Source organism: Chaetodon trifascialis, chromosome 20, assembly GCF_039877785.1.
Source record: "Chaetodon trifascialis isolate fChaTrf1 chromosome 20, fChaTrf1.hap1, whole genome shotgun sequence".
Classification (NCBI taxonomy): domain Eukaryota; kingdom Metazoa; phylum Chordata; class Actinopteri; order Chaetodontiformes; family Chaetodontidae; genus Chaetodon; species Chaetodon trifascialis.
The window spans coordinates 5,945,451-5,973,113 of NC_092075.1; the positions used below are offsets into that span (position 1 = coordinate 5,945,451).

General features: G+C 46.0%; 2 protein-coding genes across 8 annotated transcripts in view; one reads left to right on the forward strand and one right to left on the reverse strand.

The window, feature by feature from the left end:
* Positions 1-279: 279 nt before the first annotated feature.
* On the forward strand, positions 280-14,565 carry nup188 (nucleoporin 188). 3 transcript variants are annotated; one of them, XM_070989827.1, is made up of 43 exons: positions 280-411; positions 1,322-1,376; positions 1,566-1,639; positions 1,728-1,812; positions 1,912-1,992; positions 2,243-2,287; positions 2,401-2,493; positions 2,625-2,744; positions 2,889-3,100; positions 3,567-3,681; positions 3,880-4,080; positions 4,738-4,818; positions 4,915-5,007; positions 5,091-5,210; positions 5,295-5,421; positions 5,555-5,713; positions 6,125-6,251; positions 6,345-6,432; positions 6,518-6,594; positions 6,703-6,817; positions 6,929-7,049; positions 7,151-7,217; positions 7,424-7,549; positions 7,655-7,895; positions 7,983-8,189; positions 8,290-8,459; positions 8,565-8,634; positions 8,726-8,793; positions 8,905-9,100; positions 9,436-9,513; positions 9,600-9,685; positions 9,802-9,947; positions 10,037-10,215; positions 10,589-10,789; positions 11,131-11,223; positions 11,335-11,487; positions 11,715-11,852; positions 11,944-12,018; positions 12,144-12,359; positions 12,492-12,623; positions 12,710-12,783; positions 13,268-13,397; positions 13,722-14,565. In XM_070989827.1, exons 1-43 carry the CDS (start codon positions 371-373, stop codon positions 13,899-13,901), a joined length of 5,256 nt encoding a protein of 1,751 aa, XP_070845928.1. In that variant the 5' UTR covers positions 280-370; the 3' UTR covers positions 13,902-14,565. The 3 variants fall into 3 exon arrangements, with proteins under 3 accessions (XP_070845928.1, XP_070845927.1, XP_070845929.1); XM_070989826.1 differs by lacking the exon at positions 280-411 and having other exon boundaries at positions 1,278-1,376; XM_070989828.1 differs by lacking the exon at positions 280-411 and having other exon boundaries at positions 1,278-1,376; positions 10,043-10,215.
* The window catches only part of cdk5rap2 (CDK5 regulatory subunit associated protein 2), a 32,212-nt gene continuing 19,114 nt past the window's right edge, over positions 14,566-27,663 (reverse strand). For 3 of the 5 annotated variants that reach the window (XM_070989822.1, XM_070989823.1, XM_070989824.1), the window contains exons 32-51: positions 26,067-27,639; positions 25,838-25,939; positions 25,241-25,389; positions 24,230-24,633; positions 23,868-24,100; positions 23,456-23,507; positions 21,742-21,914; positions 20,572-20,901; positions 20,191-20,316; positions 19,963-20,079; positions 19,595-19,784; positions 18,529-18,650; positions 17,830-18,045; positions 17,639-17,728; positions 17,261-17,523; positions 16,984-17,133; positions 16,758-16,896; positions 16,411-16,457; positions 16,229-16,283; positions 14,571-15,050 (exon numbers count right to left, since the gene is read on the reverse strand). In XM_070989822.1, the coding sequence (XP_070845923.1) occupies positions 14,995-15,050; positions 16,229-16,283; positions 16,411-16,457; positions 16,758-16,896; positions 16,984-17,133; positions 17,261-17,523; positions 17,639-17,728; positions 17,830-18,045; positions 18,529-18,650; positions 19,595-19,784; positions 19,963-20,079; positions 20,191-20,316; positions 20,572-20,901; positions 21,742-21,914; positions 23,456-23,507; positions 23,868-24,100; positions 24,230-24,633; positions 25,241-25,389; positions 25,838-25,939; positions 26,067-27,639 (4,587 nt within the window). In that variant the 3' untranslated portion in view covers positions 14,571-14,994. Of the gene's footprint in view, positions 15,051-16,228; positions 16,284-16,410; positions 16,458-16,757; positions 16,897-16,983; positions 17,134-17,260; positions 17,524-17,638; positions 17,729-17,829; positions 18,046-18,528; positions 18,651-19,594; positions 19,785-19,962; positions 20,080-20,190; positions 20,317-20,571; positions 20,902-21,741; positions 21,915-23,455; positions 23,508-23,867; positions 24,101-24,229; positions 24,634-25,240; positions 25,390-25,837; positions 25,940-26,066; positions 27,640-27,663 lie in introns of all 5 variants that reach the window. The other 2 variants (XM_070989825.1, XM_070989821.1) reach the window with 2 other exon arrangements.

Below are 27,663 nucleotides of genomic sequence, written 5' to 3' on the forward strand. Positions count from 1 at the left end.
TTTTAATGAATTTTGAAATACTAAATTAGTTGTTAAGTTATTTTGTCGTTCAAAAAGCTTTAACTTTAAAAATCATGCTTATATATTTAAATATATATATATTTTCATTATAGGAAGTTCAGTATAAAACATGAATCACTCACATTAGGATAAAAACACTCATATTGGATTGTAGTTGCAGAAGGAAATGCAAAAAGTGATGCCTTCGTGTTTCCTTAGAATGCGGTTCAGGAAGAAGGATTTATTGAAAGTTTTGGCGGTAATTATTTCTGTCCAGAAGATGGCAGTCGTCTTCTGAAACAAGAGGCGTCGACGACGAAGAAGAAAGTGCCTATGACGGTAATGACGATACAACACAACAGCCAATCACATGCCAGGAACGAAGATGGCGGAATCGGAGATGAGTCTAAGGTAGGCAGACAGCCGTAAACTTTAGTTAACGGCTACCTTTTTTAAACAGTTTTGAAGTATTTATCAGTTAGTAAACGTTTCTACGCAACTTGGCTGTTTATTATGTCCTATTAGCAGTAACACTTTTATTTGACTGTGTGTATTTTGAGGTGTTAGCACCACGCTAATTTAGCTTAGCAAGTGCTAGCGGTTGAACATTTGAATGGCTTTTCAGCAACGCGGTGTGTCAGCCGCATGACTGTCAACAAGAGTCAACAACAGCATGTTGACTCTTAAAACATAACTTTGATTGTTTAACTGCACTAGGAACCAACGCTTATGTCTTTAGATGAAATGCCTACATTATAATCTGCATTAACAGATACTGGTTAGTTGTGACCAAGAAGAGGCTAACGATAGTGTTTGGGCACGAAGAGGATATGATTCAACGTTGTCGGTTAATTTAACGTTGCGTTATTTGAATGGAAAATATTTCCCTTCGCATTTGTGCACAGCAATACAAAAGACTTAATTCAGGGCTTCAACGCATGTGCCTGTATCTACTCATCGCATTTTTCCATTAGTTTTGGAGATATAACACCTACACTGTACCAACTGTCTATCAGCATTTACAAGAAGTGTGTCACAGTTGGTATGTGGGACTGCTTCAGGGGTGGGGGATTTTTACCTTTTATCACAGTATATGCAATTATTTGTCACAATACTGGTACACATTGGTAAAATGATTTATTACATTCTCTTAAGATTGGGAAACTGCTTATAGAACAGCCACCACTGTATAGACTGTATGGAAAAACAACATGAAACATGAATTTGTACTCTTACATTCAGATGAACTGACTGCTCTTCCCATGTATTGCACATTAATGTCAATTATTGCTTCTCTGAAATACACCCATTATTCTCTCAGGAGCTGTCGAGAGTTATGGACCATACTGCTAGGAAGATCTGCGTTGCGAGAGCCGGTATGTCTTCCTGCCACGTGTTTTTATGTACTATTACTTGCGAGAGTGTGCCACTACCACAACTGTGTGGAGGTTCAGTCAGAAGTTCAGATAGGATTGTCGTGCAGGCACAGCGTATTTGCATTTAGATTGCCCCAATGACACAGGTGATTTTCTCTCCTCCTATTCTGAAACATTTGACGGACGCAGGCTCAGATAGAGGCAGAGCTTGACAGACACTGGGACAGACTGCATCAAGGACTCACTTACTACAGGCCGCCCAGGTATGTCACAGTTTGATCCTTACATCAAATACGAATATAAATTATTCATTACAACAGAAAGGCTAATTGTCAGCATCGCTTGTTCCAGCTCATCCTCTGCTGGGAAAGTGAAGGAAAACAAAGATGTTGCACAGCCGTTGAAGGATTTTGGTTTGAGGATCAGTAAACTGTTGGTAAGATGTTTTACGTAAAAGATGTGGATTCACTGCCTTTATTTGTTGGTTAATTTCATGATGATTTGATCATTTTTTCATCCTTTAATAATGTTACAGGGTCTTGATGAGCAGCAGAGTGTGCAGCTTTTACAGTGCTACCTACAGGAGGACTACAGAGGAACCCGGGACTCATTAAAGGTGTCCACAGAGATTTTTTTTTAGTTGTTATTTGTGTCTGAAATGTTGCAGTATTCACGGATGCTTTTAAAGAAAAAATATTAAGAAATATTTCACCCAGGTTTTAGGTTTCAATGATTGTATTTAGCATTCAGTGCCCCAATTTCTCAAATTATGGTCACCATTTTTCATGAGGAACAAAAACTCAAAGACTAAGAAGATGTTATTATGTAAGATATTGACATGGTGGCTAACAGAGTCTCACATGCAGGTTGTTCTCAAGGATGAGCGACAAAGCCAGGCACTGCTGCTGAAGGTCAGTACAGAGATCTGCATCTTTTTACACTTGCTGAACAATTACACTTGATTAGCACTACTGTTACATTTCCATATTTATTGCAATAACTATGACTGTGTGTGTATTCACAGATAGCTGACTATTACTACGATGAGCGCACGTGTCTGCTCCGATGTGTCCTGCTCTTGCTGACATACTTTCAGGATGAGCGACATCCCTACAGGGTGAGTAGCAGCTGGATTGCGTGTCAGAAAATTATATCTTAGCATATCTTATTTTCATATGTCTCACAGAAAAAAAGTTTATTAGCTGTTGCTTCTGTAACATCACTCTGGGTGGGTTTGTCTTTGTCCAGGCTGAGTACGCTAACTGTGTCAATAAACTGGAGAAGGACCTGGTGAGCAACTACCAGTCACAGTTTGAGAAGCTCTTCAAAGCAGAAGCACCAACATGGGAAACTCACGGAAACCTCATGGTGATGATTTGGTTCATAATTGGTCAATACTGTGTATTATAACCTAGATTCAATGTAAATATCACACATGACTCACATTCTTTTCTGTTTTACTCAACGGTCATAACTGGAAGTGACAGCTGACATCTTTTTTTGTTTTTTAAGACTGAGAGGCAGGTGTCGCTGTGGTTCCTGCAGTGTCTGAGGGAACAGTCTCTGTTGCTGGAGATCATCTTTCTGTATTACGCCTACTTTGAGATGAGCCCGTCTGACCTGCTGAACTTCACCAAAATGTTCAAAGAAGAAGGCTTCGGTTTGCGGCAGACCAACAGACACTTAGTAGACAAGAGCATGGACGCGCTGGTTGACCGCATCGGGTAAGAGCAGCTTGTAGAGTGTGGGCCATTCATACAGTATGTTTAAAGTGAGCTGTTCTCCAGGAAGTGTAAATAAGATGTCTGTTCGTGGTATTTTACTTTGATTAAAGACTAAAAGAGTACTATTGGTGAATCACAGCCAAACGCTCAGCTGCTAAAATTGCAACACATTTGACACCATCCAGCCCATGATAAGAGCAGACATTTCAGTGCATACCAGCAACATCTAGATGTCTTAATTTCTGAGTTCATAACTACATAATCAGAAATCTGTGAGCGGGCAGGTTTGCTTCATGAGCCACAATACGAAAGACTAGAATTTCTATCCTAATATTTCCACTTTGTTCCTGCTTCAAGAAGGAATCCTGGGAGGTGAATGAGCTAATGCCTCAGCACAGGATAGATAATATTTCATTGCTTGTGTAATCTTTAATGTTTGTATCATCTGTGTTTCTCTGCCCTGTAGATATTTCAGCTCTCTCATCCTGGTTGAGGGAATGGACATAGACTTCCTGCACAAGTGTGCCCTGGAAGACTGTACAGAACAGCATCAGTTCTCCGGTGCTCCCGATGTCATCAAGGTTTGACTTTAAATGCAGCAGACATCAACCATACACTGTATAAACAGGCTGAAGCAACAGAACAGTGACAGAACGTTTTAAGAGAGAGTTGGATGTACCAGGCGGCTTAATGTTTCTACATGACCTCAACAATCCCCTCGGCACCAAGAACAAACCATATAGACATCTGAACCTCCGCGTTTCCTCCGTTTGTTCCAGGAGATGGATCAGCTGCTGCTGACATTTGGTGACATCCCTCATCACGGGCCGGTGCTGCTGGCCTGGGTCCTGCTGAGACACACCCTGCGACCAGACGAGACCAGCCCCGTGATCAGGAGGATAGGCAACACCGCCCTGCAGCTGGGGGTGTTCAAGTACATTTCAGCCATGGTGAAAGGCCTCGGAGTCTCAGGGAATAATGTAAGAGAGCATAGATGCACGCTTAAGAAGGTGGAAACTATTTGTAATGGTGTAACTTTAATGGTTATTGTCTTGTTGTAGTGACTAAAGCAGTTACACAGTTTTACCTCTCTGCCTGCTCCCATTACCAAAAACTGCTTGAGTGATATCCTGCAAGTTAAGGAAGTCCTTTCACAAGGTCTAAACCCACACTCTAATCAAAGGATATAGAGCCATGGGTCTCAAATCCTGTCCTCAGGGTTCAGAGTGCTTCTGGTTTTCTCTACCAGGTAGTTAAATGTAATCACATGGGGCCTCAGACCTAAATCAGTCTCTAATGAGACTGCTAGAATGGAAACCAGCTGGCAATAGCAAAACATGTTGTTCTCTGGATTAGTTTTATAGCCAGAATGTGAGCTAAATCAGTTTTATAATCATGTCCCTCAAGCTGTGGCTTATATCTGCAGTGCGGCCAGACACTGAAGTGAAGACACTGGAGTCTACAGCTTTGCTAAACCGACCGCTGAAAATAACAACTTTCACCACCACGTTTTTTACATCAAAAGCTTTTCTCCTGATGATGCAGTGACTGTGACGCGGCAACACAAACATACACATACACCTCAGATACGTATTTGTGTTGTTAGACTGCATTCAGTTTTCCTTCTTCCTCTCCAGTGCACAGCAGGGACAGTAAAGATGTGTATCTACGGCCTCCTCTCGTTTGTGATAACTTCTTTTGAAGAGGAAAGCCTACAGGTATAAACTCAGATTTTACACGTGTGAACATGTTCCTCACTTGGATTCGTTATTTGTAAGCTGTGTTGATAACTGGCCTCGTAATGCATGTGACAGACTGGCGGCGTGGCGACGCAGTGCTCCCACCTGATCGATGCTGCCTGTGAGGTCCTCTCTGCTCCCAATCTGGCTGAAGTGTTTTGGGAAATGGTGAGAAAAAACAAAGACGAGGAGGTTCTTCAGGATAAAATTGGGACAGCTGTTGACTTTTTAATGTTGAATTCTTAATCCAGAAGCCGAACATGGGATTGGGAATGATCCTGGACAGTGCAGTCGGGATGTTCCCTCACAAGATCGGACCACTGTTACAGCTTCTGACCGCTCTGTTGTCAAACAAGTCGACTGTTAAAAAGGTAGAGCTGATGCTTGCACAGAGATATACGCACTCGGCCTTCCCTCATATAAACTGTTTAACATTGCATTTTCTTATGTGACAGGTGTACAACTTTTTGGATAAAATGTCCTTCTATACACAAGTTTACAAACATAAGCCCAATGATATCATCTCCAAGGATGATGAGACACTGTGGAGGAGACAGACACCAAAACTCCTCTACCCTCTCGGTCAGTTTGGTTGTTACTCTCAGATTTAAATACAGATGGAAACTTCAGAGGATCTGTTGAATTTTGGATGCATATTTGATGTAAGGTTTTTCATGACATGTCTCAACTCTGGCGTTTTCACCTCACCGGTCAGGCACAGGGCAGACTAACCTGTGGATGCCACAGGGAGTGCTGGGCCAGGTGATGATTGGAGGCGAGCAGGCCTACGTGGTCCGCTGGGATTACTCCTACAGCTCCTGGACTCTCTTCACTTGTGAGGTGGAGATGCTGCTTCATGTGGTTTCAACTGCAGGTACACAACTGTGTGTTCATATGTTCTCACCAGCTGTGAAGTCTTTTAGATAAAGCTGTTGATATTCTGATTTTTGTTATTGTCAACAAAAAGACCAAAACCCACAATTTGTCTCAATACTTCGTTCACAAGGAAGGATGGAGCGAGGTTCACCACTTTGCAAACACATTATTGGATAAAGGAGATTAGCACATGGGCTCAGGAACACTTTGGAAAACGATTCTCTGATTGACTGTAGTTGTCAGTAGGATCAGTTAATTGTTGGTTCTGGTCTTTCATGTGATTTAGTGATATGTTTGACTGCAAAGAAAGGAAATATTTGCTGTTTCCAGTGAATGTTTTTGTTATTATGTCAGCTGATTGAATGATGTCAGCCTGATGAGCTTGTCTGTGTGTCTTTTCTTGTGCCAGATGTTATCGCCCACTGTGCACGTGTGAAGCCCATCCTGGATCTGGTCCATAAGATCATAAGCACAGACTGGACTGTGTCGGATTGTCTGCTGCCTCTGACTTCACGCATCTACATGCTGCTGCAGAGGTGAACTCACTTTACTGAGAAACCTATCAACAAAGTACGCATGTTATTTGATCTGTCTTTTGACTTGTTGTTTGTGTGTTCACCGTCTGTTAGGTTGACGTCAGTCATCAACCCTCCCGTGGACGTGATCGCCTCCTGTGTGAACTGCCTCTCCGTACTGGCTGCAAGGATGCCTGGGAAGGTGGGTACTTCAAGTGTGAACAGGAAGTCAAATTAAGGATTTAAAGTCACCTCTCACACGCCTCATCTGTCTTTTTTTTCTTCAGGTGTGGTCCAGTCTGCACCACACAGGTTTCCTCCCCTTCGCCTCCAACCCTTTGACCAGCATGGCTCAGTGTGTGAGGTAGAGGAAAAAGCTCAAACTCTGTGCTGCCTAATGTTTAATTGGACAAATTTCACTTTATTCTTTGGGGAAGTATAAAGCATTGAACAAAACTATTTATTTTTCTAGTGCTGAAGGGATGAAGGCAGGTAACTATGGCAACCTGCTGGTCCAGATTGAGCAGCCGAGGGGGGAGTACGCCGTGACCATCGCCTTCCTTCGTCTCATTACGACCCTGGTTAAGGTAACACAGTTTTTACCAGATGAGACGTCGTGTAGCAGCAGCTGAACGTTGATCTATGAATGTGATGTTCTGCTGTCATGTACCTCTTCTCTCTCTGATGGTTCATTTCAGGGTCAGCTTGGCAGCACTCAGAACAAAGGCCTGATCCCCTGTGTGCTGCTGGTGTTGAAGGAGATGCTGCCCACCTACCACAAGTGGCGCTACAACACCTATGGAGTCAGGGAGAGGATAGGTAAAGGCTTCATGTCTGACCCGACAGCGGTGGCTCGTTTCTTTCCTCCAGACTGGAAAATGGAAGTAAAAACTGAACGAACACTCTCTTTGTTGCTGCAGGATGTCTGATTTTGGAGCTGATCCACGCCATCCTCAATCTGAGCCCAGAGGGGGAGGATCAGGGCAGGTAAGTGTTTTAAAATTGAGCTTGAAGGTTCATCCTTGACTTTTTTATACATCGGTTGACAAAACAGCTCAAGTCTTACATACACGTGTATTAAAAATGTGTTTTTTAATTCTTGAGCTGGAACAATGCCCTGAAAAATAGTTTGACAGAGATTTGCCTGTCAGTGTATTTCTTTACTTAATTTGCTCTTTTCTTCCTGGGCGCAGCACCCCCACCCTGCAGTCTCTGTGTATCTACAGCCTGGCAAACACCGAGGCCGGACAGGCAGTCGTCAATATCATGGGGGTTGGCGTGGACACCATCGACATGGTCCTGGCTGCGCAGCCCAGCAGGTGAACAGACAAGTGTTCATCCCTGTTATGTTTTCATATGATGCTCTCAAAGCCTTCCATGTTCTTGTTACACTGATTGTATTTCTTCCTCCTCTGACGGTCCAGCTGTGGCTCCGAGGGTCCCGGTCAGATCCTCATCCAGACAGTCAAGCTGGCCTTCTCTGTCACCAACAACGTCATCCGTCTGAAGCCACCGTCTGACGTCGTGTCCCCTCTGGAGCAGGCGCTGACTCAGCACGGCGGCCATGGCAACAATCTCATAGTTGTCTTGGCCAAGTATATTTACCACAAACACGACCCAGCGCTGCCTCGCCTGGCGATCCAGCTGCTGAAGAGGCTCGCCACAGTAAGGGTTCACTCTGTACATACAGTGTGTTTTATGTGATTTTGTACAACAGCCAGTGTTGATGTTGGGCTGATGTTTGGTCTGCAGGTGGCGCCCATGTCAGTTTACGCTTGCCTCGGTAACGACGCAGCAGCCATCCGGGATGCGTTCCTCACTCGGCTGCAGAGCAAGACAGAAGACATGAGGATCAAGGTCATGATCCTCGAATTCCTCACTGTTGCAGTGGAAACGCAGCCCGGCCTCATCGAGCTTTTCCTCAACCTGGAAGTCAAAGATGGCAGCGAGGGGTCAAAGGTGTGACTGCGGCGATAAAGAGAAGTCGATTTGTTTTATTCTCAGCAGTGCTGCATCTGGACTGAAAACATCTCTGTGTGCTTTTATTTTGGTCCTGTAGGAGTTTCTGCTCGGCGAGTGGAGCTGTCTTCACGTGGTGCTGGACCTGATCGACTCCAAACAGCAGGGCAAGTACTGGTGTCCCCCGCTGCTCCACCGAGCCGCCCTGGCCTTCCTGCTCGCCCTCTGGCAGGATCGCAGAGATAGCGCCATCTCCGTCTTACGGAAAAAGTAAGCATGTCGCACTCAGGTCTAACTTTGACCTGGAAAGTCCAGCTGGATGTTTTGAAAGTCTGAGCAGAGGATGATGAATAAATCTCTGCTTTTTTTACACAGAGAAAGGTTTTGGGAAAATTTGACGACGCCTCTCTTTGGAACCCTCACCCCACCTTCAGACACCACAGAGGTATTTAAAACATTTTTTTTACACGGCTGTAATGATTTCATGATCAAATGGATGCCAAGTATGTTGACTCAGCATTGTGTTTTACCCTCAGCCTTGTGTTCTGGAGACGTGCGCTCTCGTCATGAAGATCATCGGCCTGGAGATCTACTACGTCGTCAGGTAATCTCATAATCCCTTATATATAATAAATGCTCCCATATTTGTCACTGATCTGCAGACGACAGCTCCGGTCTCACATAACTGATGTTAACTGCGTCTGTGTTGCTACAGTGGTTCCTTGGAGCAGTCTCTGAAGGACGGGCTCCAGAAGTTTTCCAACGCACGACGATATGAGTACTGGTCCCAGTACGTCAAGTCTCTCGTGTGCCACGTGGCGGAGATGGAGGAGGAGGGCATGTGTTACTTCCCTGAGACCCAGATGCTGATATCTGCCTGGCGGATGCTGCTCATTCTGTCCACTAGCCACGTACGTTAGAGCAAACACAATTGCGGTTAGAGTGTTGTAGGAGTTGATGTAAGGGCTGCTATCACCTCTAAAGGACACTTGAAGGACACTTCAATATGTTGAATCTTGTTTGTTTAGGAGTCTTTCTGGTTGCCTTATACTGCGTATTTAACAGAAATGAGCGGTATCGATCTTCTCATCTAACTCTTGGCAAGAAAGTAATGAAATGTATTTCCCAAAATGGCAAACGGTGTATTTTTTGATTGAGTGGCCTGAGACGCTGTGTTTTTGCTCAGAGCCTCACCTGCAGGTGGACCACACAGAAACGTGATGATTGTTATATTTTCTGTTTTCAGTCCGATGTGATGCAGCTAACAGAAGACTCGACCAAACTGAAGCTCTTCATGGACGTCTTGGACGGGACCAAAGCTGCTGTAAGTCGTCATGACTTAACAGAATTTCCTGTTTTTTTTTCCTATTTCTCTCTTTTACTGTTGCTCACTCCTTCTGTCTCTTTCAGCTGACTACACCCATGTCTGTGTCTTGTCTTCGTCTTGGATCCATGATGGCCACTCTGCTCCTCATCCTCCTCAAACAGTGGAGAAGGTGTGAAGTCACACGTTTAACAGAGTTTCCTTAATGTTGAAGTCAGCATCGCACACCTATCTGACCTCTCTGAACTCTTCTTAAAAACTCTGTCGCTGCTCTCTTTGTGCCTCCAGCGTGGTGGCGACTGCTCCTGACATCCTGTCTCCCCTCTCCCTGATCCTGGAGAGTGTCCTGCAAGCTGACCAGCAGCTGATGGAGAGGACCAAAGCCAAGATCTTCTCCGCCCTCATCTCGGTGCTGCAGATTCAGGGACTGAACGGTGAGAGGCGTGGGTGCATCTCCTGTTCAATCCAATGATGCTGCAGTCTGGAGTTCAATCAGTGCTGATTTAATGTCTTTGTCAACTAGGTGCAGATATTTCCCAGCTGCCCCAGCTGTTGCTGTCTGTGTGTGAGACGGTGAAAGACGAGGCCCTGGCGCTCATTGACAATACTCGTCACATGAGCCAGACGGGGGAGGTGGCGGAGGATGAGGAAAGCATGGAGACGGACTCTCCTCGCGGCCCGCAGAAGGACCAGAGAGACGGGGTGAGTCGGACTGGACTGATAGACAGACGGCTTTTTGTAGATGATGTTTTTCCCACTTTAAAAAAGCCTGTTTTGGATCCACGCCTCTTAAGTCAGTCAGTGTTTAGCTTCATTCTCTCTAGATGCCAAATGTTTTGTTAGGTTATTCAGTGTTGAGGCAGGAAAAAGGCTTCGGATATCAATTAATTTATCTTTTATCAATACTTTTAGAAACGAGCTGTAAACACAGTTAATCTTTTTGGAGAACTTGTTTGCAAATAATTCCTTATTTACACATCCAGCAGCTACAGGAGTCCAGTATTTGCTCTCTGTTCACTCTGTTTCTGGTCTGTGAGTGAATCTAGCTAATTTTAGCCCGCTGTCTTTTCATTAGGTGTGTGTGCTGGCGCTGCACTTAGCGAAGGAGCTGTGCCGCACCGATGAGGATGGTGAGCACTGGGTCTCAGTGATGAGGAAGGTTCCAGTCCTGCCCTCGGTGCTCAGTGCCGTCGAGTTCAGCCTCCGATCCAAACACAACCTCTACTTCACTGAGGCTGCGCTTCACCTGCTGCTCACGCTGGCCCGCACGCCTCAGGTAAACACAAAAACACACTCTTCTGCTGTGACATTTAAAGGACAAGGCTGGTGTTTTTCCATGCTTACAGAACAGATACTTACAGAACAATGGCAATGACAATGACAATGACAATATTTCTGTCCCTCCCCAGTCTGCAAATACTTCAATTTGTTGGGGACATATTTCAGCCAGACAGTAGTGGAGGTCTGAGGTCAGAGTTTTATCAGGCTTTGGATCTGCAAACAATTCTTGTTAGCAGGATAAAAATACCACCAGCCTCATCCTTAAATGTTTGTGAAGAAATCCTTTCCATCGATTTAAGATGTTAAATGTTGATGATGTCTTCATTTGTCCTCCAGGGGGCAGCAGCTGTTGCTGGAGTAGGAGTCATCCAGACTATCTGCCTCCCTCTTCTCAGTGTCTATGAGGGGTCTTCAAATGGAGCATCGCAGGTAATCAAAATGAACACTTTAGCATGTACTTTCTTAGCGTTGCTTAACGGCACAGACTAATCTCTGCATCAACATTTAATAATAACACAGCACGTCCGTGTCTCTGAGCAGAGTTTCTCCCGAAAGTCCCAGGACTCCGCCTGCTGGCCGGGGGTGTACCGCCTCTGCATGTCTTTAATGGAGAGTCTGCTCAAGACTCTGCGTTACAGCTTCATCAACGAGGCCCTGGACTTTGTCGGAGTGCATCAGGAACGTATACTACAGGTATGATGGCGTGAAAGTTGTCGCATTAACAGAGAAGTGATCATGAAATGAAATGTGATGTCAACCTAAACTGTCATCTTCATTTAGTCTACCAGTTATTTGCTTGATCAATTGGTTCATAAAATGTGAGATAATAGTGAAAAATGCTCCTAAATCTCATTTATACATCAAATTAGTTGAACATTTCAAACACTGGTCTTCCTGTTTGTCTGTCCTCTGCCGCTCAGTGTCTGAACGCAGTGCGAACAGTGCAGAGCCTGGCCTGTTTGGACGAGGCGGATCACACGGTCGGCTTCCTGCTGCAGCTCTCGAGCTTCTGTAAGGAGTGGCAGTTTCACCTGCCCAAACTGCTCCGAGACGTCCAGGTAAGTCCAGGACAAGTGTCCTCGTCACCGCAGCTCCACTGCTGCAGCCTCACCTCAGCATTCAGCACTCCTGTCTCCGTCTCCTCTGCAGGTAAACCTGTGTTATCTGTGCCAGACCTGCACGTACCTGCTCCACAGCAAGAAGATGCTTCATCACTACCTCCAGGTCACACGGACGTTCCATATGATCTGATAATTGCATCATTACATTATAACCATCCTCACGTCTAATGCGTGTGTGCATTCAAGGATCCAGTAAGGTTTTAAGATGTTTGTTTTGGATTTCTGTAGGCTAAAAACGGTGAGGCGTTGCCCCCCGGACCTCTTCCGAGGACACAGCGGCCCCCCCAGACCCCGTCTAAAGAGGCAGCAGGTGGAGGGGAGAGAGAGGAAGCCGAGCAGAAGGCCCTGCTGGCTGTGCAGTGCAGCCTCCTGAAGATCCTCAGCAAAACCCTGGCAACTCTGCAGCACTTCACTCCAGACTGCTGCCAGATACTCCTGGACCAGGTCAGCCTGCTGACTCTGCTCTAACAAGCAACTCGTCTCCAAAATTAGGCTACTTATTAGTTCTGATGCTGATTATTCATGCAAAGGTGACGTAGAATAAAATGCTGATTTGTGTGTCCGTCTGTGCATCAGAGTATGGATTTGGCCGAGTATCGAACCCTTTTCGTGCTCAGCTTCACAACGCCAGCGTTTGACCCCGATGTGGCCCCTTCATTTGGAACCCTGCTGGCCACCATCAACGTGGCCCTTAGCATGTTGAGTGAGGTAGATGTTCAGCGTCATATCGACTAGCTTGAGCTACAGCCGGCCCACAGCAGAGCCCTGATCGTTTTTGTGCTTTTTATTCACAGATGGAGAAGAAGAAGGAGCCAGTTTCCTTGAGCATTGCCTCAGTGGCCTCATCGGAGGAGATCCAAGCTCTCAAGTGAGTAAATAAGCTTATTTACTTTCTCTGTCACCAAATATGAAGCCACAGCTAGCAGATAGTTAGCTTAACATAGACTGTAATCAGTCTGCCCACCAGCACATCTGAGCCCACCAGTTAACACATTATGTCTAATTTTTACCTTGAGAGCCAGGCTAGCTGTTTCTATGCTAAGCTAAGCTAACTGGCTATAGCAGGGGTGGGCAAACTGTTCCACAAAGGGCCGCTGTGGCTGCAGGTTTTCTTTCCAACCAATCAAGAGCTCACAGTTTGACCAATCAGCTGTCTGAAGAGTGAGATCAATTGATTGAATGAGTCAAGTCTGGTGTGCTGCTGCTTGGTTGGAAAGAAGACCTGCAGCCACAGCGGTCCTTTGTGGAACAGTTTGCCCACCCCTGGGCTATAGCTTCATATACGCAGGTGTGAGTGGTATTGAAAAGTGATAAACATATGTCCCAAAAAGTCAAACTTTCCATTTCTTCAGGTCTTTGCTGATGTTCACCATGGAGAACTGTTTCTACGTGCTCATCTCTCAGGCTGTCCGTTGTCTCAAAGATCCCTCCATCCTACCTCGAGACAAGCAGAGGCTCAAACAGGAGCTGAGCTCTGAACTGGTGAGATGTCGCCTCCCTCCTAACCCGTCTTTGTTCGGACTCTGAATGCTTTTAAAGGATGACTCTGATGATGTTCTGTAATTTTCTTATCAACAAATGCCATGAACTGTAGCCAAGCCCAGTTTTAGTTCATTCCTCTGTCATAGAAATCCGTTGTTGTCCAAAAACTGCGGTAGTAATGGAGAGGAGGGAAGTAGACTAACACACTGATAGTTTTGGTATTTTCACAGGATTTGTTGTAGTAAGAGAAATCCAAAATAACGCCATCCTCATAATATACTCACAGTACAGTCTTACTTATTTTTCTCTTTTCTTCACCTGCAGAGCACTCTTCTCTCCAGCCTGTCCCGCCACTTCCGCAGGGGCTCACCGTCGTCTCCGGCCAGCGGCATCCTCCCCTCCACCCAGTCCAAACCGCCCACGCCGGGCTCCAAGGCGAGCCACGAAGGCCAGGAGCCGTTCATCCAGCTCGTTCAGGCCTTTGTCAGACTCGTGCAAAGATAGAGGTACATTTCCAGAAAGAGACGCGGATCCCAAACACGCTGTTGTTTCACAAAGCCAACGCCGTTTTTGTACCTCCAGTAGTGAAATCAGAAAAAAACGACTTCTGGCGATACGCCTTGTTTTTATGTACAGTTATTGCAGTAGTTAAATTAGCTCAACTCTGACCTGGAGTGAGTGTGTTTATTCTAAAACTATGTCTGGAGCCATAAGTTGTTGAACATTTCATTCTGCCAAAACTGCTGTTCTAACTAAATCTGACATGACGACAACCAAAGTGTTGAAGCCGACGAGAAGCTGCCCGATGTATTCTGAAGAGAGCGGCGTCTGTAGAGATCTTGGTGCTACTAAACATCAGTCACTGACTGTGGTTTATCTTTCCAAGACCTAGTTTTATAGGTCACTTTGATGATCCATGATGACCAGACATATTTCAAGTGCTACTTAAGAAATTAGACCTCTCAACTATAGTCTTCTCATGTGTAGTGACTAAACGTAGTAGAAAAGCAGCACTACACTTTTTCTAATTCGCTTCATTTTGACTAAGTCTTGACCTGAACTTTGCTATTTTCTTATCTCATATTCATGCGCACGTTTTGAAGTGACCGCCAAGATTTGTACTTTAAAAAAAAATGTATATGCTAATAAAGGGACTTTTGTACCACAATCAGGTTTCATCGTTGAACTTCCCTTTACTGCATTCGCACATAATTCCTTGAACAAACTGTGGCCCTGAACCATCCTATACAGTAACCAACAGATGAAAACAACAGGTACAAATACCAGTAATAAAATACATCCCCGTGTTCTTATATGCATCATATAAAAAGATTAAAGGAAAAAATATTTAAATTGCAGGAATTACTATTTACAAAGGCAAGAAACTTTACAACTTCAGTACCTAAAATCAAATCATAGGCTGGTCATGTGCAATATAAGTACAAAAAGGCTTTGATATCTGGAGAATAAGGTGACAGTTTAACAGCAGGACAAAGGCGGGATAAGGCCTGTCGACATTAGGTCGCTACGTTACCAAAAGCAATAGATTTAATAGCTGCAGTGTAAAGAGGGGTCCCTGTTGTGATTCTCTGCAGATTCAGAGTGTCTGCTGAGGGTCTGTAGTGTCCTCTACTGGCCATTGACTGGGACCTCCTGAAACAAAACACAAGTTGACAACATACTGTAACATCAGCCTGCAAACAGTCACTTTACATCTTTGGCCTCAGACATGCAGATTAAACCAGGTGGTGCTGGGAAAAAAAAACAACAACTGACATTTAACCGCCTACATGCATCTGACATCTGCTTAAAAAGGAACAGTTCAACATTTTGGGAAATCAAGCTGCTTTGCTTCCTCACAGAGAGTTCAATGAGAAGGTCGAGACCACTCACATCTGTCTGTTCAATATGAAGACAGAGTCAGGAGACGTAAAGCAAGGCCTGTGACATGACAGCAGCTCGTTTCCCTGATGTTAAAATTTAAACTTAGAATAGTCAACCAGTCTAAAAGTAAGAAACCACTCAGAAAGTCAAAGGTTAGCACAATTTAACCCATAAGGTTAATCACTGTGAAAAAACACTGCGTGTAAGAGTCATTTAAAACCCTTAATCACATTCTTCAATAACAGGATAACAAACATTATGAACACTGCACGTTATCCCATAATGTAATATTAAGTTTAACTAACGAGTTTTGCAATGTTTAATCGTCCAATCAACTAATCATGCACGTCTCCACGTACAGCAGGCAGACAGCTGGCCTGGCTCTGTCCAAAGGTAGAAAGCTTAGCGTTAGCCTTTATGGGGTCTTGTCACTGTGTCACCATTAAAGCAAATATTTTCACACTTTGGTTTTTGTACAAATTAACAAACACGTGTTAACACATGTTAATTAGTGATCTGTAGGGGCGCTGGTAGGTGGACAGAGCCAGCTAGCTGTTCCCAGTCTGTATGCTAAGCTAACCGTCTGCTGGTTGTAACAGCTATAGGAGTGTAACTCTCTGTAAGAAAGCCAATAAGCGTATTTCCCTGAATATTCCTTTAAAGGCTTATCATGCATCATAAAAGCAGATTCTTCCACACAGTCATTCCAGCACAATATGATACATGTCCAGTTTATTAGGTACAGCTAGCTAAACCCTCACGAAAATGTCCAAAACAGACACAATGGTAGGATTTATTCAATGATGAGATTTGGCTTAAACAACCCAATAAACTGGCAGCTCTGTGTTCCAATATTTTGGTCTTGTCTTCGTGCACCAAACCAAACGAACAGTCTGAAGGATCTCATGCATCAGATCACTCAAAGCCTGAACTTCAGCCACACTAACCTTCGCCTGGTCCTCCAGACGGGCCTTTCAGGCCATACAGGCCACTGTAATTTGTCTACCAATAGTTCACAGAGGATGAGAAGGAAAAGAAGATTCAATGAAGGAGAATTTACCACTACAGACCAGAACATTAGTTTGACATTTCATCACTGGGACATGTCTTTTTTTTTCTTTTAACTCACCTCTAAATTCCCCCTGGCCTTCTTCAAGACTCCGTGGGTTAGACACACTAGACAGATTGGAAAAATAATATGAAGTCAGTTATCTTAATTCATTTACATATTGGTATACAGAAGAGCTGAAAACTGATGAATATTTTTCTGATTTAGTCCATAAAATTGTTTTCGGATTCGGACCAACAGTCAAAACACAAGTATATTAAATTTTTCAAAAAAAAAAAAAAACCAGGCAATAATAAACACTTTGGCTTCATAAATGACCTTAAAAATGAATTATCCACGTAGCTTCTCATAACTGACTTCTCGTCTCTGCAGCTCAGAATAAACTGAGTGAAACAAGACGATCTTACGCTGATCGATGATGACTCTCTCCATTCCCTCTTTGAGCTGATTGGTTGTTCGGAGGCGCTTCACGGCTCCGCTCAGCATCCTCTCCTGCTGTGACAGCCTGCTCTTCAGTCTGGCAATCTCATTTTTCAGCAGCTCATCCTGATACGGAGGATAAAAAGATTAAGTTGTAGTTTGCGTGGACGCTGCATTGGATCGGGTGGACAGAGTGTGTTTGTGCTCGTCCACCTGCTGGTTGTTGCCGCTGTCCCCTGCTGTGCTGCCAGCCGGCAAAGAGACTCTCCACACCAGTTTGAGCAGTCGACCGGCCTCCTCCAACACGTGCTGCATGGTGCTCACGCTGCCTGACAAACTCTTCAGATGCTGCTGCTCCATCACCTGCAAAGATCACAATATTGTCGATCAACGAACAGAAAACTGCGAATAAAAGCATCTTAAACTCGATAAGCTGTGTAGGCTGGTGGCATAAATGTGTCTGCAGTGGAAACGTGGTTATGGTCACTACCTTGTTGTCGCAGCCCTGCTGTCTGAATGCGTGCAGACACTCCTGCAGTTGTGTGTCCATGCTGCGCGACAGCTTCCGGCCCTCCGAGATCTGCTTGCGGAGGGCGTTGTAGTCCTCAATCAGACCCAAAATATGCCGGCCGTTGCGGCTGGCCCACATCCGGTGGCCCGGCACCAGGCGGGAAGGAGCGCCGGAGACGCTGTCGCTGGAGCTGCTGGTGACCGAGCCGTAGTCCACCTCCGAGTGAGTGCGGCGTTTCTCATCTGAAAAAGATTTAGGAGTTTTTCATATGCGCAGCTCTGGACGCCAACACGAATGAGGGCTTGTGTTCAGCTGCTATAATTAAACGTCATGCCACTTCTGATGAGGCTTTCTTACCGTGCTGGGTGCTGGTGTGGTCATTGTGACTCTGAAATGAGTGGCGGAGAGGATCGCAGCCTTCGCGGCCCGGCGACCTGCCTCCTTCATCTAAGATAAATGCAGAACCAACAGAGACATGAGCAGGCAGACTCCTGCGTGTGTGCTTATGTGTATCTGTCCCAGGTGGTTAGCATGCGCCGTGTGTTTACCCGGTGAGGACAGCAGGTAGTTGATGTTGATGGTTTCAGAGCGGTTGGGTCCTCTGAGCAGCTGCTCCTCCAGCCTCTGTCGCAGCGCCGTGTTGGTCTGGATGCTTCTCTCCAGCTGCAGTCGCAGGTGTCTGATCTCCGACAGCAGCTCGGACAGGTCCACCGAGCTGGAGGGGGCGGCAGGGGGGGGCTCCTGGGTCACCTCGGTGGATTCTGCTGAGAAGGAAACGCCTCGTTAGTGTTACAGAATGGACGTCCAGAAGAGAAGCAAACCGGAGCAGAGAGTCCAGCAGCCCTGAGCTAAATACTGGTCTGGTTTTCCTTCCTCCTCTTTGCTTTCTGCAGACTCTCAATACAAAACATTAAATGCAGTCATGTTGATCTGTGTTTAATATCTGTACCCCAAACAAAGAGTGCAGGGCTTTTTACTCTGCGTGATGCTTTTAGAGAATCATAAAACCACTGTGACTATTATACACACAGCTGGAAAGGAGAAAAAAAAACAAAGCCCAAGTCCAAGGTAGACATAAAAAGAAAATCTGGCCTTGGCTACAGTGACTGAAACAGGCTGGAAAAATGATAACTCAAACACTGTAAAACTGAGATGATTCATGGCTGCTGCTTAGTCACACGGTCTCGTCTCACGCTCTTGTTATTTAGACTATGTAACACAGTAAAAAAAAAAGAAGAAAAAAGTACCGTTTGGTTTCTGGGCTTCGGTCATGATCTTTTCAGAAACTTGCAGCTCCACCCGCAGTGACTGGAGAAGATGCTGGGAGTCAGACAGCTGCTGCCTCTGGAGCTTCACCTCACACTGCAGCCTGGAAACACGCACACACACGCACGCACAAAATGCACATCAAATTTCAATGATAAGACAGGTTTAAAACAAAGCATCTTACTCTATCAAAAAAGTGAAGATTCATATCTATCTGCTAAAGTAATACGGACCCATCTATACACTGTATGTGTGGGGCTCCTTAGCTTCTTTTGTATTCCAAATAATTGGTGACAATGGGATAAAAAAAGTCTGGTGCAGCTCAAACTGTGTTAACCCCCATTGCAGAAATTTGAGGATTTCTCTCATTGGCTCCAATTTTTCTTTCTATAACATTTCCACTTTCTGTACCCACAGGAGTTTTGTAAACAGCCTGTAATCCATTTATATTAATGCAGATACATTAAACATTAGAAATACATCCCAGAATGATGCAACGTAATTCGGCAGCACCACAAACCGCAGCCTCCAAAGTGAGTCAACACCTCCACCATTTATTAGCTTAAATCAACTGTACTTCAAAAACTGGCAGCTGAGTGTAAGAACTGGGTGAAAAAGCTGCTTTAAATCATTCTGCTCTTAAAAAAAAAGAAACTAAAAACCAATTAGAATGAGCCTTGTTTATCTAGTATGTAAATACACAAAACAACACACACTCGGGAGGCGAGATAAGTGAAGGGAGAGGAGAAGTGATCTGAAAGCAAACTGGACTCCAGGTTTCAGGTGTCAGCCTCACTCAGCTGTGTCAGTGGGACCCGGAGCAAGAGGTCACACACCATCATGGATGCATGTACGCGCGTGTGTTCATGGAAGACCCCGAAATGATGACTATCATGTGTCTGAGGTGTGCTAATAGTATGAAATGATCGTAACAGTAATGACTCGTTAGTGTGGTAATTAGTGGCCTAGTGTAGTTTCAGGTTGCATGAGCAGGAATAGTGATGACAGCGTGCATGTGTGTGTGCATGTGTGTGCGTGCATGTGTACCTGTGCAGCTCCTCCTTGCTGTACTGCAGTGAATCCTGCAGTTGGGAGTTCTCCTGGCTGCTGAGCTCCAGCCTCTCCTGCAGGCGGCTGTTCTCCTGCCTCAGAGCTTCACTCTCCTTCCTGCTCTGCTCCAGTTTGGCCGTCCTCCTGGCCAGAGTCTCCCGCAGCTTCTCGTTCTCCTTCTGCTTGTCTGGATGCAATAAAAAATGAAACATCTGCAAGTCAGTGCTGAGCGCCTCATCAGTGAGAGTTGGCACATGTGACTCTGGAAAAATATTGTCTCTCCACCTCTACTGGTCTACTGGCTGAGAAAGCGTGCATGTGTTCCTGATTAGAGGTTTAAGTGAGCTTGTACACAAGTGTTTTACCTCTCGACCCCACGTTGAGCTGCTCCTTCAGGATCTGGTTCTGTCCCCAGAGGAATCGCACCTCATTGGCCAGCTGACCCTGCTCCTCGTTGCCGTGGATGAAGATGTTGGTGGCTGCTGAATGTGGGCAAATACACACACTCTTCAAGTCAACAAATAATGGCACAAATACTCTAATAATCACACTGACAGAGAAGCAGACGCAGGTGGATGTTATCAGGGGTGTACCTGGGTCTTTCTCCACCTCGGCTAGTCTCTTCTCCAGCTGCTCCCTGAGACGGTCGTTGGTGCGAATGCTCTCCTCCAGCCGCTGCCGCAAAGCTCGAATCTCCTGGAGATGCTCCCCCAGCAGGTCTGACACACACACACACACATGCACAAAGCTAAATTTAAGTGGATTCAGAGTCGCATTTACAGAAAAAAACAGGTCTTACAAGAGATTGAAACAGCAATTGCCAAAATCTAAGCAGCAGAGGCGAAGAAATCGCGACAAAAACACCAGACCCTACATTTCCCATGATGCAACTTCTCTTGTTAAACTGTCATCAGGGTTAATTTTGTCCCAGACTCTGAAAAGCTCCTGCAAAACCACAAAAGACACATATTTACCTGAAGTGATCGTCCGAGGCTGTTCAGCTGCGTTCTTTTGCGAGCCAAAGTCTCCGTCTCCTTTTCCTGCGTCCATCTGAGGCCCTGATCCGTCCTGGTTGTGACCCTGTTCCTGATGGTGGGAGCTGGTCTGGGCCATGATTGAGCAATGCAGGTCCAGTTCACTGCGCAGGGTGGCGTTGAGCTCCTCGCTGCTCCTCAGCTGCTCCTGCAGCCACCCGTTCTCCCTCTGCAGGCCCTGCAGTCTGCTGCCACCGGACACACCTTCCTCCTGAGCTGCTCCTGTGGGAGGGACAGCTGCTCCCGTCCAATCAGGATGGTGTCGCTGGTCTAAAGATGTACAGGAAGACAACAACAGGTTAATAGGTTAAGGTAAAAAAACAGATATTCTCCATCACTTCTTGTGGTCTAAAGACAGACCCTTTAGATCATCAGACCTGTCTGTTCGCCCTCATCACTCATTATTCAAATTCTAAATTAGGGCATTCTCCGCCTTCCATAGTTGAAATTGGTAAACCAAAATGTCATCATCTAACACAGGAAGCAACAGAACAAGATGACCCACTGCAACGCAAAGGAGCCAACCAGGTTAAGTGTCAACAACCACACAGTGTTGTAGCAGTAATGGAAATGTGAGTTAGGGTCTGCGGACCCCTCTGCAGGACATCTCACGTATCCACATGCTTCACTTATCTCTGTCATAGCCTTCACTGTCTCTTTTCCCAAAGGAAACACAATTTGAAGGCTGAACCGGATAGGTGCCACTGAATAATGCAGCTTTAAGTGGAGGTGGCCTGAAAGCGGACACCTGCTCTGCCCTTGGCCGGCATGCTTTGTCCCACAGGACGCCTCGCTGCCACAGAAAGGATCTGAGTGGAAAATAAGTGCCATTACAGGCTGCGTCCAGGCTGGCTGGGGCCTGGACAAGGACTCAGGTAATCTCAATGATACACCACCAAAGCAAGAAAAGCGAGAAATATGCATTTTTAATGGAGCAAACGGAGTTAATCCCAGTGCAGTCTGGGACACACTATACTTGGCAAGGCCCAGCATCTGTGACACTTAAGACTATAATTTGACTTGGCTTTCACACCCAATTGCAAATAAATTCCATTGTTAAGTATCACATCAAGATATCTGCAGCTTCTGAGAGCGTGTCTCTGTGCTTACTGTGGGCGCGACTGCCGCCATGTGTGCCCGGGCTGCTGTAGCAGGAGGAGGAGGTCCTGTCTGAGTGGTGCAGATCAGAGTGAGAGCTGTGGTGGCTGCTGGGAGTTTGGCCTCTCAGCTGGCTCTGCAGACTCTGGATCATGCGGTTCTTCTCCTGTAGCTCTTTAGCCAACCTGGGAGGAGGAGGAAGAGGAGGGGGATTTGTTGTGTTAATACTTAGTCTCACGGAGGACCCAACAGCTCCGTTAATCCATCACATCATCTCGCTGAGAGTTGGAGAGCAAAACAACGCAAATCAGGGAAGATAAGGGCGCAACGCAAGGAAGAGCACCCAAAAAGATGTCAAGAAAAACACGTTCCAAACCAGAGCAGAAACACACAGCTGGAAAACATGAGAGGGGAGTTCACAGCAAACGTCACACTGTCTGTCTGGACCAAACCCACTCACAGGTCCAGCTGCTCCCTGGTGCACTCAGCCAGGCTGAGGTTTTGCTGGACGAGAAGGCCGACGTGCTGCTGCAGCAGCTCTCTCTCGCCCTCTAGCTCCACGCGCAGGTTATCTATCTCCTGCTGGATCCTAGCCGGGCTGTCAGGAGGATCTGTCGTGCTCTCCTCACAGGACAGCAGTAACTGTGACCCCCGCTGAGGCTCCCCGAGACTGCCCACATCAGTAATAATGTGTGTGAATGTGAGCTGCTTTCATTTCTTATCTAATGATACAGCAGTGCTGGTGAAACATTCACTAGTCAGGTCAACATTACTGTATTTTAAATGCTACAATTATTCCCAAGCAAACATAAAGGAAAACTGCTCTAGACGTTCTCTGATCATTAACGTCCTGCCAATGGTTGGATAAGTGTTAAAACGTGTTCCAGATTTTGTCCAGAGGATCGAACTAAACATAGTATACAGTTATCTTGGGTTTTTATGTAAAGCTTAATAATACATAATTAGAATTCATTTGCCTTCCAGATGACATTATTTGAACTGTGAGGGGCATAAAGGGATGAATATTGACATGTAGTGTGTGTGTATGTGTGTGTGGTTGTTCCCCTCTAATTTCTCAGAAACACCAGTGACCCAGTTCGGGGCGCTGTAACCTTAATGTTTTGGTTGTCACAGAAAAAATTAGGTCAACTGCAGGACGCTATTCAAAACCAACAAAACAGGCACTGCCCAGGGTCATGAGGCAATTAGCTGGGTGGAGGTGGGGGGAGGTGTTTAAAGGGGTCACGAGACAAACATCAAAATAGCTCAGCTATCGACTCTCAAATCTCAAACGGTAACATGTGTGATATGACCTGACACAAATAGAAAGCTATTCAAAAGAAAGACAAAACTAGTGAAGTATTCACAGCATTGACAGAAATACCAAAGTTAAATTTTTTTTGATACCACTGGACCGACAGGCTGACTGTTTCCCGCTGTGGCTGCTGGCTCCAGCCTTATATTTACACGACAGACGTGACAGTGGTATCAATCTTCTCGTCAAACACTCCGCCAAAGAGCAACCAAGCGTGTTTTCCAAACTGTCCAACTATTCCTTTGACCGTCATTAAAGTATCAGGACAAGTAACCCGACATTAAGATGGATTGGACAATTCTAAATATTACAGATGCTTGCTTGTTTTCAACCACAAATGAGCAGGCGAACTGAATGCAAGCAAATGAGTGAAGACGTCGACAAAAAGCAGTGTGACAGTTTGAGACGTACCTGCGAGACAGTTCCAGAGCTGCCACATCCTCATTATCCGGATGACAGTCTCCTAGCAGAGAGAGGAAAAGATGCTGTCAAGGACCTGTCTGTGGAAATCAGTTACGACTGGCTGCTCGTCTGTGTTCCTCCCTCTCTCTCCCTTGGCTTCAAGCACAATAGGTGCGCTCTGTTTTCATATGAATCAAACACAGCTGGTACCTGCATTTAGCTCTGTTACAAATTGAGATTAATTGTTAAATTAGAGAGCCAAACTTCATGCTTTATGCATGCGTCTTGGCCGGAGTTTTGTGTGTTCTGGCACAGTCCTGCATCATGAATCAAATGATATGAAATAATCAACTGTGTTTGTGCAGTGTGGTTCTGATTAGCACCATTTCTCAAAAGGTGCATTTATCAAGGCAGCAGCTACCTTTGTCCAGCCGTCCCTCCAGCCTGTCCAGAATGCCTAGGCTCTTGTCCAGTTGCTCTTTGACCACCTCCCCCATGTAGTAGTCGACTTCGCTGGCCTGCAGCAGCTCCTTGAAGGCTGTCCTCAGCTCCTCCAGCTGCCGACGGTGCAGGGCTCCCAGCCTGCGGCTCTCCTTGATCTGCTGCCTCAGTTGTGACAGCTCCCTGGCCTGCGACTGCACCAGGGTGTCCAGCCTGTGGATAGGACAGAATGAGGGCAAGCGGGGGGGTCAACAGCTAGAGGCAAGATTTGATCCTCAGAATGACTGTGTAGCTTTCACTCCGTGTTGTAATACTGATAATGCGGTGAAAAAGGCTGCTGACCTCGCAGGTGATGCAGAGCGGCTGCGGGCCTGCTGCAGCTGTTCATTCATGCTTCTGTTCAGCGTCCTCTCTCTTTCCAGTTCCATATTCAGATGGCTTGTTTTATCCTTCATCGCCTGGTTCTCCCCCTCCTTCTTCTCCCTTATCTGTCCACTTCTGTAGCTCCGATCTCGGCTTTGGTCCTCTCTCTGTGTCCTCTCTAGATCCCTGACGGATGAGGGATCAGAGGTGTTGGCAACTAGGTCACAGGAGAGAGAGTTCCTACGCAGAAGGCTTTGCATTTGGAGGATGAGTTTGGTCTGGTTTTCCAGCTGGACCTTCAGCTCTCTGACTTGTCCCTGAAGCTGTAGAGGGTCCTCAGAAACACCGTACTCATCGTAGACCTGCAGGCTTTTCAAACTGACCTGAAAACAGACAGAAGACGGTTAATAACATTCAATTATCAGCTTCTACTGACAGATTTGATAAACTGTAAGTAGCTAGCTGGCTAATTCAGCTAAATTTAGCTCAATGAGTTGGTTCAAAACTCTCTGAATTTTTAATGTTCCTAGCTGAAGCATGTAGAGGGGGGAAAAAAGAAAGAGCATTGTTCCTGGAATATTATTACAGTGTGAAGCTGGTTCGTCCCTGTATTACAAGTATGGAAAATTTCAACGAAGTGCAGAGCTGCTAACGTTAGCCTACACTCTCACACATTAGTGGCATCCAAGGCAGATGTGAAATGCTACATGGTGGACGTGGTAGTCCTGAACTGTAAACTAATGTGTTCCTTTGCCTTGGATGTAGCACTCGGCTACTATTGTCGGCAGTAAGCTCGTTAGCCGAACATGCTAATGTTTGCGGCGTACATTAAATTAGACAAACACTGTTTAATGCATTTCCTAAACTTGCTGTGTTTTTGGTTTAGTACAGGCTTAAATAAAAAGAGATGGAAATCCAAAGCTTGACAGACTCACTGTGTCTAGTTACATCTTGTTCAACGGAGTGGTTTAGCGAAAGTAAGTTGAATACCTTGGCTGAGCTGAGAGCTGGGGAGCTAGGGTACGGGGTGCTGGACGTGGAGTCCAGGTTTTCGGTAGAGGAGAATGTGGTCTGCTCGTGTTTCAGCAGGGAAGGCAGGCTAGAGGCACTGCAGCTAGGTTTCACACCGACCTCTAGATCTGACAACACAAGGGACACACACACAATCAACTAGGGAAGAGGAAAACATTAAGTTGTGGAAAACAAAGGGTGATAGTGCCATGAGAGGAAATAAATCATTTGAGATATAGCTGGACTGTGAAATAAGACAAGAAATAAAAGTGAAAGGTTAATGAGTGCTCGAAAGACATTCCCAAACTTCAGAGTGGAAACATGCAAGAATTCGTCAATGCAGTATATTGACAGCCCATTCGAATTTGGGAATAGTGCAGAGAGATAACCAAAGTAAAACCAGTAGACAGTGCGAGGTTATGAGACCCAAAGAGAAAACATTCGTCAAGGTAAGAGACAGTGTGTTACAGTTGCCTTTGTTCACTCCTCATGCAGACATAGTATAGAGAGATCTATCCACATTGAGATTAGTGTCCATTCAGCAGACAGACATGCACTGTCTGTCCGGCTGTCTACCTGTGCTACTGCTCTCTTCCCTATCGTTCTCACTCTTGCCACTGGTTTCGTAACCCAGGTCCTGCAAATCCACCTGCACGCCTTTGTCATCCTGCTCCAGAGCTGGCATTGGAGGCAATATGTGTCGAGTTAGGAAGAAATCATTTCACGTGTACAGCATGTCCTCTCTCCCCAATAATGGTGATTGAGGATCAATTAGTAGCAAACAGGTCAGCATGTGTAATCTTACCCATTCGTGCAGTCTCAGGGGAGGGTGTGTTGGTGAGAGCAGTGGCCAGTTTCTCCTCCAGGCTTTTATATGCCTTCTTCTTCTCCCTCAATGCCTTATGGAGAGTTTCCAGTTGGACCTGAACACTCGGCGGTAATCCCTTGGCATCCTGCACCATCCTGTGCTCCTTGCTCTCCTCTCTACGGCCCTTCTCCTCTTGTAGGGAGGCCTGGAGTTCGGAGATTCTCTGATAGTGATCACTGAAGGCCTTGTAGAGGTGGCAGAGATTGTTGTGGAGCTCTTGGTGATGTTGTCCCTTTGTTCCAGATGAAGGAGCGGACTGATTGCCACTGGATTTGGTGGTTGGCTGGGTGGGGTCTCCCAGTTCCTTCCTCTCCTGCAGGGCCCTCTGAAGTTTGTCTAGATTCATCTGCAGGTCAGAGCTGGTTTGTGATGATCTACCAGAAGCCAAGGAGCTGGTATTTGTACAGTGTGCTGCCAGAGAGGCGACGGCAGACTCTGCTGCATTGAGACAGTTCAGTAGGACTTTGGTCAGTTCCTGATATAAAATTACATTATCAGAACTTCCTGTTTCCATTTGGTGTTCCTTTGATTCATTTCTCTTAAGCGCCTCTGCCGTTACCTGCCTTGAACATTCATCATTCTGGTCAGCACTGTTACTGCTGTAGCCATGTTGAGCAGCAGCATCTGCAGCTCTCAGTTTTTCCTGCAGCTCAGCATTAAGCCTGTTCTGCTCCCACAGAGCCTCCTGCAAAGAGTCTGCATGTCGTTGCAACTCCTGCATCGAGTCCCCCATGCTTCCAAAACCACCTCTTGGGCTCTGTCTATTTGAAGATGCGTCCACCTGCTGCAAGGCCGTCTCTATCTTCAAACATAAATCACTGTTTTCTGGATTCTTTTCTTGGCTGTCCAGGGAGGTGATGGCCTTCTCTGCCATGTTAAGAAGCTCTATAAGCTGGTTGTTCAGCTCCTCCTTCTCCTGTAGGGCTTTTTGCAGCTCTGCGCATCTGCTGTGGAGGGCAGCATCTGAACCCACAGAGCCGGGACCTGTGCACAAACTGGCGTGCAACCCAAATCCTCCCTGGCCGTCCAGACTGCAGGCGGTCAGGTAAGCGATGGTGGATTCTGCTGCCTGCAAGGCTTCCACGTACTGGCGATTGAGGCGGTCCTTCTCCTGGAGCTGAGTGTGGAGCTCTTCCCAGCCAGCTAGCTGCTCGCTTAGCTTGTTGATCAGGGCCTCCTTCTCCTGACACTCCTGGTGGAGAAGCTCCAGCTGAGTGAAAAGAGCAGAATCGGTCTGGGTGTCGTCCACCGCTGTTGTGGCTTCAGAGACCTTGTCCGACCCAACTGGACTGCAGCTACGGTGTGGGTCTCTGAGTGTGGAAGAAGGGGAAGTGCTGCGTTGGGGTGACGTGGGGGAGTCGGAGCCTGCGTGCAGTTGCTGGTCAGAGCCATAGACGTCATTCAAATGAGGGCGCTGAAGTGCTTCAGTTTTCAGGTGCTCAGACTGCTTGCTGCTGCTAGCCTCCACTCTCAGCCTCACAGGGACTGGGAGGCGAGATCTGACTCCAGCCTACAATTGAAACAAACAGAACAG

Bases quoted from the DNA above. Each gene is read 5' to 3' on its own strand.
- nup188 (XM_070989826.1), top strand. From the start codon at position 1,278: ATGTCAATTATTGCTTCTCTGAAATACACCCATTATTCTCTCAGGAGC. The intron at 6,595-6,702 runs GTAGAGGAAAAA...TTATTTTTCTAG, and splicing joins AGCATGGCTCAGTGTGTGAG to TGCTGAAGGGATGAAGGCAG. The intron at 13,398-13,721 runs GTGAGATGTCGC...CTTCACCTGCAG, and splicing joins AGGAGCTGAGCTCTGAACTG to AGCACTCTTCTCTCCAGCCT.